This window comes from Pomacea canaliculata, linkage group LG11 (genome assembly GCF_003073045.1).
Source record: "Pomacea canaliculata isolate SZHN2017 linkage group LG11, ASM307304v1, whole genome shotgun sequence".
NCBI lineage: Eukaryota > Metazoa > Mollusca > Gastropoda > Architaenioglossa > Ampullariidae > Pomacea > Pomacea canaliculata.
The window spans coordinates 4,818,892-4,843,106 of NC_037600.1; the positions used below are offsets into that span (position 1 = coordinate 4,818,892).

At 39.2% G+C, this 24,215-nt stretch overlaps 1 protein-coding gene and 3 pseudogenes across 1 annotated transcript; all 4 read left to right on the plus strand.

The window, feature by feature from the left end:
• Positions 1-652: 652 nt before the first annotated feature.
• On the plus strand, positions 653-4,403 carry LOC112575909 (annotated as a pseudogene).
• A 2,471-nt stretch (positions 4,404-6,874) lies between these two features.
• On the plus strand, positions 6,875-10,969 carry LOC112575913 (annotated as a pseudogene).
• Positions 10,970-13,465: 2,496 nt separating this feature from the next.
• LOC112575920 lies at positions 13,466-17,108 on the plus strand (annotated as a pseudogene).
• Positions 17,109-18,180: 1,072 nt separating this feature from the next.
• Positions 18,181-22,266, plus strand: LOC112575905 (tubulin alpha-1D chain-like). The gene is made up of 6 exons (XM_025258053.1): positions 18,181-18,300; positions 18,800-19,022; positions 20,095-20,243; positions 20,578-20,730; positions 20,883-21,410; positions 21,653-22,266. The coding sequence occupies exons 1-6, from the start codon at positions 18,298-18,300 to the stop codon at positions 21,953-21,955; spliced, it is 1,359 nt and encodes a 452-aa protein (XP_025113838.1). The 5' UTR covers positions 18,181-18,297; the 3' UTR covers positions 21,956-22,266.
• The last annotated feature ends 1,949 nt before the right edge of the window (positions 22,267-24,215 follow it).

Consider the following 24,215-nt stretch of genomic DNA (forward strand, 5'->3'; position numbering starts at 1 on the left):
AAAAAGCCTTAAACTTTGCCATAAATAATTTGATAAGACTAGAATATCATATTAAATATTAAAATATCTTTGAAACAAACTCTAGAAAATATAGGGTTGTTCAGTCATCCACAAACAGAGCTATAACCAAACATAAGGTAATAAACGTAATAAATAAAGCAAAAATCTCAACTCTTAAAAAGTAAAAAAAAAAAAGCAACAAAAACTACATACAAATAATGAACAAAAATAGCAAACCTACGAATACCAGGCTTAAAAAGACAGAAACAATGTTACAGAAAAATAAAACAAACTTAGAACAGCAGAAACTATTATATAGTACCTAAAACTAGAATAGGACACACACACACACACACACACAAATATGAAGAACGCTATCTATGAGTTTTTATCTGTAATTACTATTCAGTTGAAAAATTGTATATCTGTAGAGATCGATTATGGTGAACAGTGAAAAATATTTGAATTTAGAATTTGTTTTTTCGTATTCCTCCATAGAGTGATAATATAGTGTAATAAACTTTTGTGGTGGTCTGCCGGCACTACTCGATAAGTGAGGAAAAAATATGAATAGACGCAGAGGTTGACAAGGCTCAAGGATGTAGCGCGTGAGGATGTTCCAGTTGTCTTCCGATCAATTACGTCATTTCACCTACGAAACAATTCGCAGTGACGTCAAATATCGTAACGCTTCTCTCTTCTAGTCATTTTCTGTCTGAAACCTCGAGAGTGGCCAGGCTTTTGTATTAGCGGCTGATCTTGTAACTCCTAGTCTGCAAATATGGTGTGTATGGCTTTGACATTCTCCCCAATCGCTTGCTAATTCAATGTAACTCATTGTAAACGTGACTATTTGTAGTCATTGTTTTGGGGTTTTTTGTTGCTTTCGACATTGAACTGAAGTATGTATGAGCATGGATGTGTACAGGTGGATTGCTGTCTGTCTGCCAAGACCAACGCTTAACCTCTAACAGATCTCCACTGTTAGTCTCGGCGAGCCTAAACAAAGAATGTGTCTAAACCAGAAGCTTTGTAGTAGCATGCCTCGTTTACTAGTTAACTGAAAAAAAAAACGTCTGCCAGCAGTCCAGTATTACAAGTTCGTGGTCTGAGCTTCCTGTGGTTAACCGTTGGTACAGCTTAAGGCCTGTTTTTGCCGTTTGGGTTTAATTAAGCTTAAGCGAAAGTTGTAGTGTTTGGAACGCTTGTGTAACCATCTCTTCTATATATGGTTTCTACACTTTCTCCTTTCACTTTAAACAAAAGTTTAGCTTTCCTACTATGTGGTTAATTTCTAATGAACCTTTTAGTTAAGTGAACTACTTCTTTAACAGCGTGAAGTAATCTCAGTCCATGCTGGTCAAGCTGGGGTCCAGATTGGCAATGCCTGTTGGGAGCTGTACTGTCTAGAACACGGTATTCAGCCTGATGGACTAATGCCATCTGATCAGACTCTTTGTGGAGGAGATGACTCGTTCAACACGTTTTTTAGTGAGACGGGAGCAGGCAAGCACGTGCCAAGGGCAGTCTTCATTGACCTCGAACCGACGGTGGTTGGTAAGTGAATTGTAGAGGTAAACGGTCTTGTCAAGTATTAATCCCACGGTCAGATTAACAGCACACTACGTATCCGGGTTAGCGGTAACCACGTCCTATTTGTTTTCTATCCAGATGAAGTGCGAACGGGTACATATCGTCAGCTCTTCCATCCCGAACAGCTGATTACAGGTAAGGAAGATGCTGCAAACAATTATGCGCGAGGTCACTACACCGTCGGGAAGGAGATAATAGACCTGGTACTGGATCGTATCAGGAAGATAGTAAGTATGGGGCTACATGATGAGAATTCTTGATTGGCAATAAATGGCCTTGATTATTAAAAGACCAATAAAGTGCATCAAAACTAATGGGTTAAATGTACTAACTTAGGTATCAAGGACCAGTCCACGGTAGACCCGAACGAGACGTTTATACTGTTCTATATTAGAGGGGAAGAAACAATCCTACCATAGACTAGCACAAAAGTTAACTAAAGAGTTGCCAGTGTATTCACAGGAGTTTTTGGAAACTGATCATCGTGCGTGTGAGACGTGTTCAGTGAAACACGTCGCATTATTTTAGAGATAAAGGCAGTGTGGGTCCATTTTTAGAGTGACTTCTTTTAGTAGTTGTATCCCATCCAGTCAGCTTTGTATATAAATATATTTGTACCTCCTCCTTTTCCTAATTGCCAGTAATTCCAGTTTAATTTCAATATTACCATTTCCTCTCTTAAAAGGACTATTCAAATACAGAATTAATGTATAAGCAACAATGAAACTTACTATCGACATTTGTCAATGCAGACAAAACGTATTAGAATACATATTTTAGGAACAGATATTTGTGATTCTGTATGTCTATCTACATATATTGATTGCGTTTTCTTCTCACAGGCGGACATGTGTACAGGTCTTCAGGGCTTCCTCGTTTTCCACAGTTTTGGGGGAGGGACTGGATCTGGTTTCGCTTTCTCTCCTCATGGAACGCCTTTCCGTGGACTACGGCAAAAAGACTAAACTGCAGTTCTCAGTGTATCCTTCTCCCCAGGTGGGTCATTAACATAAGAACATTTGTAAAATCAAACTTCAGCCAAAGGGTAAGCCTATATTATTCTTCAGATGCGTAAAATTTGTGACTTATAGCTTACGCCAATAGTACAAAATAAAACAAAAACTAACTAGAAGAAAGTTTATTCTGATTACAGATAGCAACTGCTGTAGTGGAGCCGTACAACTCTATTCTATCCACACACACTACACTTGAGCACTCCGACTGCGCCCTCATGATGGACAACGAGGCAGCCTACGATATCTGCCGTCGTAACCTGGACATCGAGCGTCCCACCTACACCAACCTCAACCGCCTCGTTAGCCAGATTATCTCCTCCATCACCGCGTCCTTGCGCTTCGACGGCGCCCTCAACGTCGACTTGATCGAGTTCCAGACCAACCTTGTACCGTATCCCCGTATCCACTTTCCTCTCGTGTGTTTTGCCCTATCATCTCTGCAGAGAAGGCCTACCACGAGCAGCTGACTGTTGCCGAGATCACTCACGCCATCTTTGAGCCGGCCAACCAGATGATGAAGTGTGACCCTCGCCACGGCAAGTACATGGCCTGCTGCATGCTGTACCGCGGTGACGTCGTACCCAAAGATGTCAACGCCGCCATTGCCTGTATTAAGACCAAACGCACCATTCAGTTTGTGGACTGGTGTCCTACTGGTTTTAAGGTAAGAGGCAAAATACAGATGGTAAAAAAGTAGTGTGCTTAAAACAACAACCTTCCAAAAAATAAGCAAATCGGACAAAAGCAAAAAACAAAAGCAAAACAAAAGAAATTGTGTCTATCATATTTATTTCGAGGGAAAAAGCTTTTTACTGTCGATCTAGAAAGGTTTAGTTTAGAAGGAACGGAAAACCTGAGCAGCTCTGTTGTGTTTTCTGTAGACAGTGAAACACTGAGGAAAGGCCTCTAAAATGTAAACATCTATCCTATTTGCTGGCTAAGTGCTTGCTGTTTTGAGAACAATCTGTTTATCAAGCGAGAAAGCTATATACTAAAAATTACGGTGCAATAGTGGCTATAACACAGACTTAACTATGATGTTTTGGCTTTCCTCGAAGCGTTTATTTACACATAAAAAATACGCCTTCTGCTTAAAATTTACCTTTATATTTTCATTTGATATTGTGAAAATCATTTCAGGTGGGCATCAACTACCAGCCACCCACGACGGTACCAGGAGGAGACCTGGCCAAGACGCAGCGTGCTGTGTGTATGCTGAGCAACACCACCGCCATTGCCGAGGCCTGGGCCCGTCTGGACCACAAGTTCGACCTGATGTACGCCAAACGGGCCTTCGTGCACTGGTACGTGGGGGAAGGCATGGAGGAAGGTGAGTTCGCCGAGGCACGTGAAGATTTGTCGGCCCTGGAGAAAGACTACGAGGAGGTCGGCCTCGACTCTGTTGGTGAAGAGGCAGAAGGAGAAGAGGATCATTAAAGGTCCGTTCCTTCTCTGTTACGGTCACAGTCCGGTCGGATCCCTAAGTTCTGTCATTTAGGAGTGTACTTTTGCTGCTTTTAGAGGATGACGACGGAAACCTGCTATCTTGCTTTTTATGACAATCTTTAACGAAGCTACGAACAAGAATTTTCTGTACAGTCTCATCTACCGACAATACTTAGTAAAGGTAGACTAATATCGTCTGACAACATTTTCATTAGACAAAACTGACACTTGCAACGTTTGTCCTGTAAAGCCTTTGATCTTTACTGTAGCTATTTACTATTTTCTTTGGTGTAAATGTGGAGACTTTTTCTTCACTTGAATAAAATAGCTTTTGCTGTTTCATCATCATAGAATTAAGTGTCTTTGTATGATGAACTTCTTTAAAGAGTGTTCTGTGCAATAGGTTAAATTTATTTGCTGATATATTCTCAATTGATAAAACTTTCTCTTCAGATTTCTTTGTACAAAATAACAAATTCACTTAAAAGACCAGAGGAGAAGCCTTACTCGATTTCTACTGTGGCATCATTAAAGGCGCCTGCCTTCATCTTTCACGCCACGATGTGCCTACTGTCCTAATATTAACGGCTCATTCAGCCAAACAAGTGATTTATATACAAAGCTGCATAGCTGTCTGACCTGTACCCCACTGGAGGCAATGACAGCTCCCTCTATCAACGTTGATGAGTTGGCGTCATCTCATCTTATGCCGCTGCCTTGCTATGAGCTGTGACTTCACAACACGGCACAATGTCCTGGACCAACGTGAAGCCGTGATTCAACAACAGTCTTCAAGTCCGATTGAAGGCCAAACTACGCATACATGTTAGACGATCATGCAGTTCAACTATGATGTGAAAAATGTCCATACAAAGAGTTAAGGGAGATAGCATTAAAAACTCATAGTCCAACATCTCCTGAGCTATGTGCTACGGCCTGCATACCGTAACAAACAACATAAAAGACCTATCTAGTGACATATTAAATAAACATCACAGTAAAATTCAAGGTTCCTGAATGAAGAAGAAAATGAAATATCCCTCAAGCCCAATCTAATTAGTCAAGGCATGAAATCAAATAGTGTGACCGACATTTTACGAAACTTTAAAGACTCTGTTTCATCACCATTTAGTTTCAGTTTCTTCACCACTCTCCAAGATTAAATTTCTAAGATGAATTGTTATAAATTATTAAAAGAAGTTTGCATCATTTGAGGTGAGACAGAAATGTACAGTGTCATCAAGAAAGGACTGACTGGAAGGCCCAGGTATCCATCCCTGGGGGACCCCAAATTATCGAAAAGTGTTCATCAACTAACAAGAATATTTCAAAAATCAAGATGTGGTTCATGATGCCACTGTGAAAGCGACAAATATTTTGGTTAAATTTTTTTTCGATTTGGCATGCAGGTGTATAGAAAGAGCAAGTCAAAAGGCGAGCATTTCTAATTCGACCTATAGGCCCTTCAGACAAAAGCTTCAGTCTATTGAAAGCCAAGATTTGCTCAAGGTATTTCGAAGTAAAAAGCCAAAAAAAAAAATATGATGATCTCGTTTGCTCGCTTAGAGCAAAATAAGATTAATCAGAGCAAGTCAAGCCAAGTTACCCATGAGAGTTCTGTCCCTCCACGTAACAGATCATCTCTCCTTGATTTTGTTTCTATGTTGTGTTCATGCTTTGACTGAACCTTCGTGTTGTACCTCTATGTTTACATGTGCTTCTGCTGCGTTTCCTCCCCCTGGATTGTACATAATGTTATTTTCCAGTCGAACTGTTTGGATCTATTGGGTAAATTCCACTCACCCGTGCTTCACTCGCTTAGTAAGTGACGATCACCTTTTGGCAGTTCCGTTTTTTAACATTTCTTAATATTTTCAAGCTTTCTCAGTATATTCTCGGTATTCTACTGATGTCACTAGCACTTATTCTCTGAGGTTGTTAAATCTGCAATGATCGCCCTTTACTTCCGGAACGCATGGCGTCTTCGTATTGTTCTTCGCTGTAGATCTTTGTGACTAGTTCGTGATCTTGTTCAGCGAGTAAGTTAGCTTTTAGCTGCGATATTGTGCTCTATAAATTATTATTTTTATTATTTATTACCACATACGCTTTATATATGCGAGAGACCAAGGTGAAGAATGCGAACACCAGAGATCTTAGATCTCTATGATTTTTTGCGTTTCATACTATTTATCATTCCAGAAGTAAGAGTACAGAATAATGAAGCAAATAATTTAGTGTTCTAAACAGTCCAGAGTTTGGTTAATAGTGTGACAAAGCAATAAAATTACGGTAGCTATACTGTTAGCATAAAAAGTCTCGTTTCGGTCCATTTTTTTAATTACTCCTTCTCGAAGTTCGATTTCGATCGTGCTTGCCGTCATCTGAAAGCGGATAACTCTACCCAAGAGGCTAACAGTCTCGGCAGAGTTATCCGTCCATCTATAGAGGTAGGACCTGAGGATCTTTAGGGTCGTTGTCTCAAGTTTGGTTTCTGTGAGGATGTTTGCATCTTTACTATGGAACTCATAGAGGTCGTAGTACTAATCAGTCCATAGCGAACTATTTTTTAGGGATAAGTCATGAGAAGGCGGCAATTCTTTTCGTCGGAGACTAAGGTCTTTTGTTAACCTTGGTGAATGGTCTTCAGTGGTTGGAAGTCACGTTTGCTGGTATCCCATGCAATTCACTTCTTTGTAGCCGGCACTGGTCTTCAATCCAGTTATCTTTAGTGTCATCATTCCCTTAATGATTGTAATTTCCATATTTCGTACTTGAAGGCTACTTTGGGGGATGCTGGGATATAGCGCATGAGGTCGTTCCAGTTGTCTTCCGGTCAATGACGTCAATTCGAAGTGACGTCAAATATTGAACCGCTTTTCCCTTCTCGTCACTTTCAGTTTGGAAGCTCAAGCGCTGCCACGCTTTTGTCTTTTAGTCTGATCCTGTCACTCCTAGTCTGAAAACATGGTATGTATGACTTTCACATTCTCCCAATCGCTTGCTTATTAATTTTGAATTAAGCCCTGTGTAAAACCGATTATTCTTCATCATTGTTTTTCAACGAAAATTGATCTGCAGTATGTCTGCGCTTCTTGCGGTTAACCGTTGGTACAACTAACGGCCTTTGTTTGCCGTTTAGATTTATTTAGGCATAAACGAAAGTTGTTTGTAGTGTTTGGAACGCTTGAGTAATCAGCGCATTTTAATCGGACTTTGTGCTCTCTTTCCAAACGTTCTTTCCCTTTTTTCTGAAGTGTTATGATTTCTCTGAGTTCTATATATTTATTTTGTTTGACAGTTAGGTCTAAAGTATTTTTAAAAAATGTTTCCAACCTGTTTTCGGCCTCTCGTCGCTGCTAGATTGCACCTTATGTAGACTAAAGACTAATGATGTTAATAACGAAGAAAAAGAAAATTAAGAATAAAACAAAAAAGGGAAAAATAATAATGACGACAACGACGATTATGATAATTAGGAATCTCTAAAGTAGTTATGACATTTGTGTGGTACTCCTCCACTTCTGTGTATCTTACACATTCTCCTTTTAAAACAATCTAGCTTTCCCACTAGGTGCGTAAATATCTAATGAACCTTTAAGTTAAGTGAACTACTTCTTTAACAGCGTGAAGTAATCTCAGTCCATGCTGGTCAAGCTGGGGTTCAGATTGGTAATGCCTGTTGGGAGCTGTACTGTCTAGCACGGTATTCAGCCTGATGGGCAAATGCCATCTGACAAGACCATTGGTGGAGGAGATGACTCGTTCAACACGTTTTTCAGTGAGACGGGAGCAGGCAAGCACGTGCCAAGGGCAATTTTTGTTGATCTCGAACCGACGGTGATTGGTAAGTAAATTGTAGAGGTAAACGGTCTTGTCAAGTATTAATCTCATCTGTCAGATTAACAGTCACAGTACGTATCCAAAAAGCAATTCGTGAAAATAATAACCGAAACTTTTAACCATTGACGGAGAAATATGCACAAATCCCAGAATTTTAACAGGTTTCAATAAACACTTGTCAATGCAGACATTTAACAGTATCAAATTAACCATTCTCTGTTATATTTTGAAATTCATTTTTCTGGCTGAATGGTTTGTTTTTCCAGTCAGATTTGATTTTTCAATCGTTACTGTGGTCGGCCCGACGCTCTTAATTTAATCTTGGTTAACTACAGCCTCACAGTGCGTTTCTAAGCTATTCTGACAAACATATGAAGCGTGTTATAGGTGATCACGTCCAGTTTGTTTTCTATCCAGATGAAGTGCGAACGGGTACATATCGCCAGCTCTTCCATCCTGAACAGCTGATTACAGGTAAGGAAGATGCTGCAAACAATTATGCGCGAGGCCACTACACCATCGGGAAGGAGATCATAGACTTGGTACTGGATCGAATCAGGAAGTTGGTAAGAACTGTGCAAAAATATGGAAAATTCATATTTTGGACCTAATGATAAGAAACCTCCAATGATATGGATAAAAATAGCGGACAAAGGGTCAAGCACCAGTTCGTGTTAGATCCAAACTTGAGACGTGTAAACTGTTCTAAAGAAGGCAAGGACTATGCTACCATAGGTGTATACCAAAGTTAGCTAAAAATTCTTAATGACAGTGTTTTTGTAAACTGATCGTTGTGCCTATGAGACTTGTCCAGCATAGCGTTATTTTGATCATAAGGATAGCCTTAACCAGTTCTCATATGGATCCAAGTTTTGGGCGAGTTCTTTTAATGACGAGTGCATCCTATCCAGTCTGTCCTCTCCGTCAACTTTCAGTCTTGTTGTAGTAGGTATACCTATATACACAGTTCCTTCTTCGCTTTCTTTTATCAGTTTAATATTTTATGTTCACCATTTTATATCTCACAACAGCCAAACTGATTACCATATATATATATATCACTTGCCTTAAACATTAACAGGTTAAAAATACAAAATATTCAAGACACAGATTTGTGTGATTCTGTGTACCTATGTTAATAAATTCATTTTGTTTCATCCTCACAGGCGGACTTATGTACAGGTGTTCAGGGCTTCCTCATTTTTCACAGTTTTGGGGGAGGGTGTGGATCTGGCTTCATTTCTCTTCTGGTGGAACGTCTCTCCATGGACTACGGCAAAAAGTCCAAAATGCAACTCTCAGTGTACCCTTCTCCCCAGGTGTGTGGTAAATTAATGTGAGAAAATGTGCAACGCCAAATGAGAGCGAGCCTTATTATTATTTCCATCTTGCAAAGTATTCATCATTCCATAACTTAGGCCTATAGGTAAAAAAAAAAAAAAAACCAACAGAACTACAGAAAATCAAATTATTCTGATTTCAGATATCAACTGCTGTAGTGGAGCCGTACAACTCTATTCTGTGCACACACACGACACTTGAACACACTGACTGCGGCTTCATGGTGGACAACGAGGCCGTCTATGACGTGTGCCGTCGTAACCTGGACATAGAACGTCCCACCTACACCAACCTCAACCGCCTCATCGCCCAGATTGTCTCCTCCATCACCGCGTCCTTGCGTTTCGATGGCTGCTTGAACGTCGACTTCGTGGAGTTCCAGACTAATCTTGTACCGTACCCTCGCATCCACTTTCCTCTGGCGTGTTTTGCCCCCATCATCTCTGCGGAGAAGGCCTACCACGAGCAGCTGACTGTTGCTGAGATCACCAACGCCAGCTTCGAGCCGGCCAACCAGATGGTGAAGTGCGACCCTCGCCACGGCAAGTACATGGCCTGCTGCATGCTGTACCGCGGTGACGTCGTGCCCAAAGATGTCAACGCCGCCATCGCCACTATTAAGACCAAGCGCACCATTCAGTTCGTGGACTGGTGTCCAACGGGTTTCAAGGTAAGAGAAAAAGAAAGTAGAACAAAAGCAAGCAAGATACCAGCAAATAAAAAAAATGTCGCATAAAGAGAAAAATCGTTATGCAATAATATTTGATTTGAGAGGAAAAGCTCTTTACTTTTGAACTTAATTGGTTTAATGTACAGGAAAAGGAACGTCTGCATTGGTCTTTTGTGTTTGGTGTAGCTTTCTTTGGTTGTGTAAAACACTGTCGAAGTCCTTGTTACTACTTTTCATGAATGCTTGTGTTCTTGTTGGTCATGTTAACTGCTTGATATTTTAATGATGATCTAAATAAATCAAAGAAAACCGCTACCACAAATCAATCTTTTTTCACTGGAAAGGACGTCTCAAATAATAGATATAGCATTGACAGGTTAAAATGTAATTTTCTTGCCATTCCATGTTGAGCTTATATCCACTTGTTTCAGGTGGGCATCAACTACCAGCCACCCACGACGGTACCAGGAGGAGACCTGGCCAAGGTGCAGCGTGCTCTGTGCATGCTGAGCAACACCACCGCCATTGCCGAGGCCTGGGCGCCGTCTGGACCACAAGTTCGACCTGATGTACGCCAAACGGGCCTTCGTGCACTGGTACGTGGGGGAAGGCATGGAGGAGGGCGAGTTCGCCGAGGCACGTGAAGATCTGGCGGCCCTGGAGAAAGACTACGAGGAGGTCGGCCTCGACTCGATAACTGGCGAGGGAGAAGAGGAGGAAGGATACTAGACAGGTCTTGATAATATTACGGTCCTACCCCAAGTTGAGGCATCCAGTGGTGTAGTTCCGATGCTCTTACAGGATGAATACGAAAATCTGCTGTGTCGCTCCATGACATTTTTTAACATAGCTACGGACAAAATTCTTCTTTTTAGTCTCATCAACTTACAGTATTCAGTAAACGTAGACTGATGTCAAGTGTGACTGCACTTTCATTAGACAACACTTGCAACTTTTACCTGTAAAGGCTTTGATCTTTACTGTAACTAAGCTCCAACTTTCATTAGAAAATGGGGAAAATTTGTCTTAGCCTGAATAAAATAGTTTATGCTGTTTTCGACATTATATTGTCTTTGTATGATGAACTTCTTTAAAGCATGTCCAGAAAAATGTGCGAAAGGTTAAATTTATAGACAAATATTTTTAATTAATTAATTAAACTTTGTCGTTATCTTGTTTTGTACAAACAAAAAGTGAACATGAATACTAATCCCAATCACAAAACTAAATCGTATTCTAAATTTAGGATCAATGGGTCATGTCTCGAGTGCAGTTATAAACGTTTCAATTTGATTATCTCCCCTCTCTTGTATATCTACACTTGTGAGATTATTCTTGTGCTGACAAAGTTAACAGTCTCATTTGGTAAGAACATAGACTATACTTACACACAACAATATGGTTGATTGACTTAATATTAAGAGTTTACATTCATGGTTTGAAGAAAACTTTGTGGCTCTAAATGTCTCTAGAACAAAAGAATTTGTCTTTGATAGAAGAAAACATCACCTTACCCATACATCTTTGGCTATTGAAAGGTAGAACAGGTACAAAGTTTTAAGTACCTCAGCACAGTGCTGGACATCAAATTATCCTTCCAGGAAAAATACTAGCATGCTTACACATCAGCTAAAGCAATTAAGAAATTTTGGTGTTTGCTGGTACTGTACTTGAATCAGTATATCGCAGCCTGATCAAAATCATTCTCACATTTAATTAAGTGTGGTTCGGCGTTCATCAAAAGTAAGGTTTGCTTGATAAGGGTGGTCAAGGTTGCCAGCAAGATCAATGGCCTCACCCTCACAAAGACCACTGTGACTTATACACCAGGGCTGTGAGGTTAAAAGTTGTCAGTATTATCACAGGCTTCTCTCATCCACTACATCACCATTATCACCATTTCCAAACGCTACCCTCTAGTTGTAGATGGAAACAACTAGTCACTAAGAAAAGATCTTCTGCGAAGTCCTTGATACCAGCTGCTATATCACTCTTAAACAGAACAAACAAATGCACCTAGTGTATGTGTGTGTGTGTGCCTTTGATAATCATTGCTAGTAGAAGGAGAGTGGGAGAGTTAAGTGTGAGCATGATAATTGTATGAGTGTGTGAAATGTAACTGAATGCCTTTTTAGCTTATGAGAGTTCCCAAGACAGGAAAATTTCTGTTGTTAATAGGACAACAAAGATGCACTTATAATAATTATTAGTAGCATACACAATAGTTTCCAGCTCACTTCACAATTACCCCAGAAAAATTGTGTTAGAGTTGATGGAGACCAGAGACACCTAAAACACATTATTTCTTTCACTCCTCCATTCCACTACCTAAAAATTCTCATGCTGAATCCTGATTTCTACTGACTAAAGGTTTCCTAGGTTGAGACTTTAAAGTTTCTACACTTCGTGAAGGCATTTGTTGAGTGTGCAGGCTGCCTGGTACCAATGAATGTTTTCCACCAGCTGAACACAACAGAGAAAATAATAAAATTAGCAAGTTTACATTTTGGAAGGCTAAAAGACTTATTGAGTGGTGTGGGTGAAGTGAAAGTGAAATTTACTGTTATTTAATAAGGGAAAGCTTGTTGCACATCATAGGCATACACACAAAACGCAAACTAATCCATTGCATAAAAATTTATAGTTCAAAATAATGCATCTTATCAACAGCAGCAGCAGTATTAGTATGGCCAGGATTAATAGCTTAGGCATTATATTTCCTCACTGTTGTCAACAATACATTTCTTTTCTTATTGCATACCTCCAATAAATGTCTTGGAAACAATGTGGAATAACATGCAAAGAATTAAATAGAAACAACCTTTTCTAAGATTTACACATACTTGTCCCATCATTCAAACTATTTACATCTGCATGTTAGATTTCTTATGCCCTGTTAATTGAGAACACTGAACAAAGTGGTTTCAAATTTTACAAACTGAGGAAATAAATGTATCTGTTAAATCTATGTTAATTTATGTTAATTACTTTTACATGAAGTGGTTAAAAAAGTGAGCATTTAATATTTGCTCGGGACACTAGTGTCTTCTTAGTCAACCCAAACTTTTACTTCATGGTGACGACAGAACTAACACACATAATCGCAATTCCAAGTAAAAAATAAGTGAAAACCCTAAAGATGTGTGCGGGAATACAGTCAGCCCCTCTACCTTTTGATTAAAGTGGGTGCTATTTTTTCAAAAAAAACATCACAATTTTGGAAAAACATACATTCCCACAAGTCAGGTGGCACACAGGCCCTAAAAATTGTAAACTGCGTATTTAGTTTTGTAATTTTTATAGTTTTGGGGAAGGTGACGTTGCCTATTCACTCTCCATATACCGTTGTTGGATATTGGAGAGATAGATAAGTCGCATGCAAATACAGATCTACTTTCTACTTTCTCTTTATCAGACTTTGAAGACCAAGTGCAAATATTATTCTCTAAAGCAATTTTCTTCAAAAACTGTGATCATTGCTCCATGTTTATTCCTTCCATCGCGTGAGGTCGTTCCAGCTGTCCTCCGATCAATGACGTCTTCAGCAGTGACGTCAAATATGTTGAAACTTTTGTCCCTTGTCGACACTTTCAGTTTGGAAGCTCAAGCGCTGCTACGCTTTTGTCTTTTAGGCTGATCTTGTCGCTCCTAGTCTGCAAACATGGTGTGTATGGACTTTCTCCAATCTCTCGCTACTTTACTTTTAATTAAGTCCCATGTTTACCGACTGTTTGTAGGTTTTTTTTTCCAACGATTATCGATCTGAGGCATGTCTGGGTTCCCTAAAGTTGAATTAGTTTTTTTTCTTTTTTTTTTCTTTTTTTTTTTTTTTTTTTTTGTTACAATGTGTCGAACCCCGGACGTAATACAAGCTCATGGTCAAACGCTCATGTAATCAGCGTAGTATCAGAAAGAACAGATAAAATAAGACAAAGAACAAAATAAGATGGCGATGACCACGAGAATAATGTTGATGAAAAAAAATGTAATAAAAAGAAAAAATATAATAAAGCGACTAAGACGACGACGATTATCTTTATAGTACTTACGTTATTTGAGGGTACTCATAGCCTCTAATGCTTACATTTTCTTTTTTATTTTAAAGAAAACAAAACTATATTTTTCTACTGGCTAGGTAAGGAGCCAATAATTTTTTCTTTATGCTACGTAAACCACATCTTTCACAGCGTGAAGTAATCTCAGTCCACGCTGGTCAAGATGGGGTGCAGGTTGGCAATGCCTGCTGGGAGTTGTACTGTCTAGAACACGGTATTCAGCCTGATGGACAAATGCCAGCTGACAAGACCATTGGTGGAGGAGATGACTCGTTCAACACGTTTTTTAGTGAGACAGGAGCAGGCAAGCACGTGCCAAGGACTGTCTTCATTGACCTCGAACAGACGGTAATCGGTAAGTGAATTATAGAGGTAAACGATCTTCTCGAGGACTCATCTTACCCGCCATATTAACAGCAAACTGAGTACTCACAAAGCTCATCGCATAAATAATAAAAGATGCTTTATCCATATGTGAAGATATGAGTACTGATCTCAGTATTTTTTCTGTTTTCAAAAAACATTAATAAACACTTCGAAACAAATTAATTTAACAAAATAATCCTTAATCATTAATACATCTTTTAAACTTTAAAATTAATGCTGTTGATTGTTTTCTGGTAGGTTGATTTAGTAAAATGTGTTTTATTCTTAAAAGAATTTCTATCAATTAAAATTTTTAGTTTTCGATTATGTCTTTTTAATCTACGCTTGTTGTTATTATCTGAGATTAGATTGGTAAAATTCGTAGTAAATAATCAGAAGAAAGTTCTTTATCATTTGTAAATAAAGAGAATGAATGTAGATTGACCATATAAGCGAATTGTTCCTTTATCCCTCGACAAGAATTCTGTTAGTCTTAAAGTAATGTTTTTCTAATATTGAAGATTGTAAGACAGTACAGCCATTTCAGATGACATCAGCATGATAAAAAATTGCAAACAAAAGAATTTGAAAATGATTTCGACTGGGTTTTTTTTACTCTGATTTAATATCACTACTGATGAAATAGACCGTTTTAGACAATGTTTAAAAAAATCTTTAATCAGAAAAGCGTTTCTCTAAGAGATTCAGACAAACGTCTAACGATGCAAACAAATAGAGCATTTTTTTTATTTCATTCTTTCCTGATAAAAGTCATTCCTTGGTCGACGGTGACCCCAATTTTTGTGCAGACGAAGTGCGAACGGGTACATATCGTCAGCTCTTCCATCCTGAACAGCTGATTACAGGTAAAGACGATGTTGCCAACAACTATGCCCGAGGCCACTACACCGTCGGGAAGGAAATGATAGACCTGGTACTGGATCGTATCAGAAAGCTGGTAAGTGTGTAGCCACAAAACAAAAATTCCCCCATAAATGGACTCAATTTCAGAAAACCAATAAAATATAGAAAACAATTAATGACAAAATAATGAGAGAAGGTTATTAGCTAGGTCTTACCTAATTACACCGTTATAATTAAAAAGGCAGTACTAACACTTTTTGAGTGATGCTGTAGACAAAGAAAGAGCAACATTTCATCATGCTGTGAGAAGTGTAAAACATACACTTCTGTATAAATTCATAGATTCTGTTTCCTTCTTACAGGCGGATTTGTGTACAGGTATTCAGGGCTTTCTCGTTGTTCACAGTTTTAGGTTCGTCTACAATATTTTCCAATTGTAAAATATTTATTAATCTTTAACTCACGCAGATATTTCAAAATAACTTATGGACTAAAGGAAAAGTGTTTAATCTGATTTCAGATATCAACTGCTGTAGTGGAGCCGTACAACTCTATTCTGTGCACACACACGACACTTGAACACACTGACTGCGCCTTCATGGTGGACAACGAGGCAGCCTACGACCTGTGCCGTCGCACTCTGGACATCGAGCGTCCCACCTACACCAACCTCAACCGTCTCATCGCCCAGATTGTCTCCTCCATCACCGCGTCCTTGCGCTTCGACGGCTGCTTGAACGTCGACTTCGTGGAGTTCAGACCAACCTCGTACCGTACCCCCGCATCCACTTCCCACTCGCGACATATTGTCCTACGATCTCTGCGGAGAAAGCCAACCACGAGCAGCTGACTGTTGCTGAAATCACTAACGCCAGCTTCGAGCCGGCCAATCAGATGGTGAAGTTCGACCCTCGCCACGGCAAGTACATGGCCTGCTGCATGCTATACCGCGGTGACGTCGTGCCCAAGGATGTCAACGCCGCCATCGCCACTATCAAGACCAAGCGCACCATCCAGTTCGTAGACTGGTGTCCAACGGGATTTAAGGTAACAAAAAGACAGTACATAAGATCCCTTTCAAAAGCCCTTAATATTACGCCACGACTAGATTTTCGATGAATGCATATGTGCATGTTGGTCATGTTAAGCGTTTTGTATTTTAAGAACACGAATGAAGCAAAAAAAAAAAAAAGGGGGGATATACTACAAAAAAAAACAAACAAAAAAAAAAAACAATGCGCAAAATTGTTAATCACAAAGGTGTTTTGCGATTCCTGAATGAGCTACTTTGCACTTGTTTCAGGTGGGCATTAACTACCAGCCACCCAAGGTAGTACCAGGAGGAGGCCTGGCTAAGGTGCAGCGTGCCGTGTGTATGCTTAGCAACACCACCGCCATTGCCGAGGCCTGGGCCCGTCTGGACCACAAGTTCGACCTGATGTACGCCAAACGGGCCTTCGTGCACTGGTACGTGGGTGAAGGCGTGGAGGAGGGCGAGTTCGCCGAGGCACGTGAAGATCTGGCGGCCCTGGAGAAAGACTACGAGGAGGTCGGCCTCGACTCGGTAGTTGGTGAGGCAGAAGAGGAAGAAAGTGAAGGATATTAAAGAGCCCCACTTCACTACATTTCAGTTTTACTCCAACGATGTCCAGAAGTTTAGTTTTGCTGCTTTTGCAAAATGAAAACAGAAATCTGCTTTTTTGATCCATGACAATCCTTATCACAGCTACGGACATCTATCGACAATATTTAGTAAATGTAGACTGCTGTCAAGTCTGACAACCCTCTCATTAGCCAAAGTAAATACTTGCAGCTGATATGTGTAAAGGCTTTGATGTTCATTGAACCGAGTTCCGAATTTTGCTGGAAGACGGGACACCGTCCCTTTACAGGAATAAAACAGTTTATGCTGTTTTAACGTCTATGAATTCAGTTTCTTTGCTAGTGGAATATCTTAAAAGTATGTTCAGTAAATGTGAAATTGGTTAACTTTATTACCAGACATTAAAAAGTCATCAAACTTTGTGCTTAGCTCCCTTGGTACAAACAGCAAGTAGAAGTGAAGACCAGAGGAGAAACTATACTGTTCTTGCATGCAACAACAACAATCATCAGCAGCATTATTTATATAGCTCCATATAAAAAATATATGAGCAAGTTCATGGAACGTTAAAAATAATAATTATTGAAACAACAATAATACTAATCATGATTACGAGAAATTGAAGAAACAAACTAAAACGACAGCAAAGAAAATGGGATAAGGTTCAAAACGGGAACATTTATAGTGCTATCTGATTCACAACCGAACGACCAAACGAACACAGTACTTCGTTATTCAACGAGTTAATAAAATCAAAAGAAATGCATAAATTATGAAAAAAAGACATCCTGTAAATAGAAGAAAACGGAGGACCAGAGTTGTCTGCTCAGCCTGGTTACATGGTTCATCGTCCAAGATATAGATTTCAGATTGGCGATTGTTTATTATCGGGGAAAGTAATAAGAAAAGACAGTAACAATATCCCGGATATACCTCCGCATGTTAAATAAGCTGTAGACAGTTTAACATCATCTTGGTCGCTTTGTCCTCGCAACAATTTATCTGCTCCATTCAGTGCGTTCATTGTTACTAAATAAATCTTGTAAATAAATCTGAATAGCCCTTAGCATATTATAGACTAGCATCTTTCACAGCAGCTACCATTCCGTTTGTTGTATTTTTTAACTTATTTCTTTTAACAGTATTTAGAATAAACAATCCGTCTGAATAATAATAATAATAATAATAATAATAATAATAATAATAATAATAATAATAATAATAATAATAAATAATAATATAATAAAAATAAATAAATATCCTGACAACCAATGTTTTCATTCTTCAAGTTTTTCTGCTGAATTTTTATTTCGCTTATTTCTGATACAGCGCGTGACGCCGTTCCAGTTGTCATGCGATCAATGACGTTTTTATGTTAGAAACATCGTAATGACGTCAAATACCTAAACGCTTGTCCCTTGTCCTCACTTTCCGTTTGGAAGCCCAAGCGTTGCCACGCTTTTGCCTCTTGGCACGATCCTGTTCTCCTAGTCTGAAAACATGGTGTGTATGTCTTCGATACTGTCATCAATCGTTTGCTAATTTACTTTAAAGTTATTGTTTCAACTCAAATGTCTGTAGTATTTGTTTTCCAACGACTATTATTAATCTAAAACAAGTCTGAGCTTCCTGCAGTTAACCGTTGGTACAGAAAATGGCAAATGCTTGCCGCTTGATTTTGTTTTAGCATAAGTGAAAGTTGTTTGTAGTTTGTGTGTGAAATACATATGTAATCCCCACCATGTTCTTCTTTTCATTTTGAGTCTCATATTTATCATTTCGAAACGTCCTTTGCTTTTTGCTGTGAAATGTTATAACTTCACTAAGGTCTAGATTTTTTAAATTGTTAGTCATAAGATCTATCTTATAAAGAATACTTATTACTTGGACTTTGCACTTATTACGAAAATGTTCGTCGGTAAGAAAATGATGATGATGATGATGATGATGATGATGATGATGATGATGATGATGATGATGATGATTCAAACATCTTTCACAGCGTGAAGTAATCTCAGTCCACACTGGTCAAGCTGGGGTTCAGGTTGGCAATGCCTGTTGGGAGTTGTACTGTCTAGAACACGGTATTCAGCCTGATGGACAAATGCCATCTGACAAGACCATTGGTGGAGGAGATGACTCATTCAACACGTTCTTCAGTGAGACAGGAGCAGGCAAGCACGTGCCAAGGGCAGTCTTTGTCGATCTCGAACCGACGGTAATCGGTAAGTGAATTGTAGACGTAAGCGATCTTTTCAAGGACCCGCCATATTAAGAGCAAGTTGAGCATTCGCAAAGCATATTACATAAAAAATAACAATATTTTTTTTTTACGAGTGGGGATATGAGCTATTATCTCAGTACTTTTCATGTTTTTTACAAAACATAAATAAACATTTCTTAATGCAGAAATTTAACAAAATATTCCCAAATCATTAATGCAGCGGTTCTCAACCTTTTACTTGTGACGCCCCCCCTGACGAACAAAGGTACGTCCGCGCGCCCCTCTTAGCCAGCAATGTAAGCTAATTTCACTAATACTGGTATAAGAAACTTTAAAAAAATGACCGCATTCGCGCCCACCCCCCCCCCTTGTAAGCACGTTGCGCCCCCCTCCCCCAGGGGGAGCGCCCCACAGGTTGAGAACCGCTGCATTAATGTATCTTTTAAATCCTAAAATTCATTTTGTTTTTTTTAGTGTTTTCTTGTAGGCTGCGTTTGGTCAGATCTGTTTTATTTTTAAGAGAATTTCTATAAATTTAAGTTTTTATTTTTTATGTGTATTATTTTGTTTAATCTAAGTCTGTGGATTAGATGTGATAAACTATGTAATAAATAATCAGGGCAAAGTTCATTTATCATTTTAAAATAAACAGTTAGTCTGTTTCTTCTTTCTTTTAGACAACGAAATACGGATTCACCATTCAAGTGACTTTTTCCCTTTATACCTTTGATAAAAATTCTAATAGCCTCAAGGTGACCTTTTTTTCTAAGATTAAAGATTGTAAGACACTACAGCAATCCCAGATGACAAAAGTATAATCAGTATGCATGTTTTCGAGTGCTTTTCTGTTTTTCACTACTTCGATAAAATAGAGTTAATAGACCACGATTTTACTTTTCTGTTCACATTTAAAGGAAGCGCTCATTCAAAAAGAGTGTTTTCTAAAAGATAATGACAAATGTTCTATGTCGCAAACAAATGGAGCAATTTAGTTTGTCTTTAGGTTGTTTTCTAATGAAGATATAGATCATCCCTTAGTTGACGTCGATCACGTCCAAATTGTTTTTTTCCAGACGAAGTGCGAACGGGTACATATCGTCAGCTCTTCCATCCTGAACAGTTGATTACGGGTAAGGAAGATGCTGCCAACAATTATGCTCGGGGCCACTACACCGTCGGGAAGGAGATAATAGACCTGGTACTGGATCGTATAAGAAAGCTGGTAAGTATGACGCAATAGAATAAAAATTCACCCATAAATAGACGATTTGGGGAAACCTTAAAAAAAAGCAGAAAAACGAAAAGGTACGTATGCTAAAATGATGAGAGAAAGGTATTAGCAAGGTCTCATTGTCCAGCTTAACAGGTTTCCGCTGTTCTGATTTAAAAGAAAAGGACGATACTACATCGAGCAGGTACAAAAGTAAACTAAGGAGTTTTGAGTGATGCTAAAGACTATGCGTATGAAAAAGAAACTTTGCAGATTTCGCTTTTTGTGAAAATGGTACAACATTATAATTCTGAGTAATTACGTGGATTCTGTTTCCTTCTTACAGGCGGACCTGTGTACAGGTATTCAGGGCTTCCTCATTTTCCACAGTTTTGGGGGAGGGACTGGATCTGGTTTCGTTTCTCTCCTCATGGAACGCCTCTCCATGGACTACGGGAAAAAGTCCAAATTGGAGTTCTCAGTGTATCCTTCTCCTCAGGTGTGTGGTAAATTACTACAAGAATATTTTAACACCAATTCAGCGTCTACAAGATTTTCCAATTGTAAAGAATTCTTGAATATTTTGCCTACGCTGCTATTTTTTAAAAAAGCTATAAACTACAGAAAAAAAAGTGTTTATTCTGATTTCAGATATCAACTGCTGTAGTGGAGCCGTACAACTCTATTCTGTGCACACACACGACACTTGAACACTCCGACTGCGCCTTCATGGTGGACAACGAGGCCGTTTACGACGTCTGCCGTCGAAGTCTGGATATCGAGCGTCCCACCTACACCAACCTCAACCGCCTCATTGGCCAGATTGTCTCCTCCATCACCGCGTCCTTGCGCTTCGATGGCTGCTTGAACGTTGACTTCGTGGAGTTTCAGACCAACCTCGTACCGTACCCCCGCATCCACTTCCCACTCGCGACATATTGTCCTACGATTTCTGCGGAGAAGGCCTACCACGAGCAGTTAACTGTTTCTGAGATCACCAACGCCTGCTTCGAGCCGGCCAACCAGTTGGTGAAGTGCGACCCACGCCATGGCAAGTACATGGCCTGCTGCATGCTATACCGCGGTGACGTCGTGCCCAAAGATGTCAATGCAGCCATCGCCACACTTAAGACCAAGCGCACCATCCAGTTCGTAGACTGGTGTCCGACGGGATTTAAGGTAACAGAAAGACAGAAAGTAGATAAAATTCTGCTGTCAAAAACGCTTGATATTACACATATGGATCCATTTTAGATGAACGCAGATATGGTCATTTTAAGCGTGTGAGGTTTTTAAAAAGAAATTTAAAAAAGGACTACTTTATCTTGATGAAACGCGTAGACACAGTGTTCATAATATCAGACAGGTTGGAAAATGTCACTTTAGCAATTCAAGGGTGAGCTTATATCCACTTGCTTCAGGTGGGCATCAATTACCAGCCACCCACAGTGGTTCCAGGAGGAGACCTGGCCAAGGTGCAGCGTGCCGTGTGTATGCTGAGCAACACCACCGCCATTGCCGAGGCCTGGGCCCGTCTGGACCACAAGTTCGACCTGATGTACGCCAAACGGGCCTTCGTGCACTGGTACGTGGGGGAAGGCATGGAGGAGGGCGAGTTCTCCGAGGCCCGAGAAGATCTGGCGGCCCTGGAAAAAGACTACGAGGAGGTCGGCCTCGACTCGGTAATGGGTGAGGGAGATGAGGAAGAAACGGAAGAATACTAGTGAAACCCGCTCCTTAACTGTCTTTGCTACATTCCGGTTTGACCTCAAAGATCTCTGAGTAAATGCATCCAGAAGTATACTCTCGCTGCTCTTACAGGACAAATTTCAACATAGCTACGGACAAGAATCTTCTGTACAGTCCCATCTGCTGACAGTATTTAGTAAACGTAGACTGATGTCAAGTATGACAACATTTTTCATAGACAAAGGTAACACTTGCAAGTATCATCTGTAAGGGCTTTCATCTTTACCGAGTTCCGAAGTTTACTATAAATCTGTCCCTTCACAGGAATAAAACAGTGTACGCTTTATTGATGTCTATGAACGCAGTTTCTTTGCTTGTGGAATGTCTTTAAAGCGTGTTCAGAAAAATGTGAAATTGGTTAACCAGATATTAAAAACTCATCAAACTTTGTGCTTAGCTCCCTTGGTACAAACAGCAAGTAGAGTGAAGACCAGAGAAGCTACACTGATATTGCATAATAAAAAATAATAATAATAATAATAATAATAATAATAATAAAATAATAATAATAATAAGAAGAAGAAGAAGAAGAAGAAGAAGAAGAATATAAAATAAGAATAATAAGAATAATAAGAAGAAGAAGTTCGTTTACATAGCACGGTAGCATAACAAAAAGTTTAAGGCACTTTATAAAAAAATTGTTAAAACGTTTTATAACAGTCACAAAGAAAAAAAAGAGAAATTAAAAAAAAAAAAAAACAACTAGGACGACAGCACAGAAAAGGGGATAAAGTGTGAAACGGAACATTATAGTTCTATCTGATTCACAACTAAACGAACACAATCCTTTATCCAACAAGTTAATATTACCAAAAGAAATGCATAAGTTATGGAAAACGTAGACACAAAAAACAAAGGATCAGAGTTGTCTATGCAGCCTGGCTAAAAAACTTCAATGTCCAAGATTTAGAGTTTAGATTGGCAATTTTTCATTATCGGGAAAGTAATCAGAAAGAACAGAGTAACAATGCCCAGGATATACCTCCGCAGGTTAAATTAACTGTAGACAGTTGTTAACATCATCTTGACTTTGTCCTCGCAACAATTTATCTGCTGCACTTCTACCACCAGCGGCTGAAGTCAGCCAAAGCAGGGACTAGGTACTAGGCTACAAAACTGTCTGTGGAATGAATATTGGTCCCCTGTGTCCATATTGATTATACATATATAAACGGTAGAAATTGTGCAACAAATGAACAACAATGAAAGCTACAGATGATGTGGAATAATAGCCTAACGAAAACCTGTTTCCTAAAAGTCTAGAAAAGGCAGTATTTAATGATAATGGCGTCTGCTGATGGCTTAGCACATTAAAGAAGGAGTTCAAAGATGCTTGTGCTAAATGGTCAAACAGAAGATTACCAAAGATTTTCGTTCTGATTTAGGAACAGAAAGTTTTAGCTCGCGCGCGCGCACACACACACAAATCACGCAAAGGGGTGAAAGATTATAAATAGCAATTATATATTATTAATACGAGCATGGATATGAAGCTAGTTGAGAATATAAAGAATGTGTGTTTGTGAGTGCTGTTGTGTGTGTGTTTCCTGTGTTTAGGAAGAGAAATAATATACTCAAATGCATTCATAGCAGTATCTACTGTTGACTGTTGACAAGTCACTGTTGAGAAAGTGGCGCAAATTAAAAAATATGTCCCTCGTACATTGTCATTGATAAAAATACATTCTTATCCCATCTTATCTTACACTACCATCAAAGGCAGGCTCAAAGTACTTTAAAAAAAAAAAAAAAAAGAAATTCTCAAATATTAAATATTAAACGTTTCTCTAAAGAAAAAACAAACAAAATCAAGATTATTGCGTGTCCATATAGTGTGGCTACTCATGTTAAATAACGCCATCAGTACATATGCGGTCTGTATTCTTGCCTTCGCATGAAATCTTCGGTAAGTAAATAAAGTTTTGTTTTCAAAAGTAGTTGAGAGTTAGTGCGATTTTTTAAATGGAATTTCAACTGTCAATCTTGGGTGGAGTGGCTTAACTTTTGCAGAGGATTCCATAATGACAACTCTTGTTAGAGCATCATGCTAATGATCACAAACTAGTTTCAGAGAGATGCACAATGCTAGTCTAGCTGAGTTTACTGTGCAAGAATCTTGTTGCGACAGCTCACCATCAAAACTTAAGTACATTGTAGAAAAGGAATCAGTGTGAAGTTGACACTGCAGATGCACAGATCTAAAATGTCAGTCATGACAAGATGGCTCTGATATTG

Bases quoted from the DNA above. Each gene is read 5' to 3' on its own strand.
- LOC112575905 (XM_025258053.1), top strand. The intron at 20,244-20,577 runs GTAAGTATGACG...TCCTTCTTACAG, and splicing joins TGGATCGTATAAGAAAGCTG to GCGGACCTGTGTACAGGTAT. The intron at 20,731-20,882 runs GTGTGTGGTAAA...TTCTGATTTCAG, and splicing joins CAGTGTATCCTTCTCCTCAG to ATATCAACTGCTGTAGTGGA.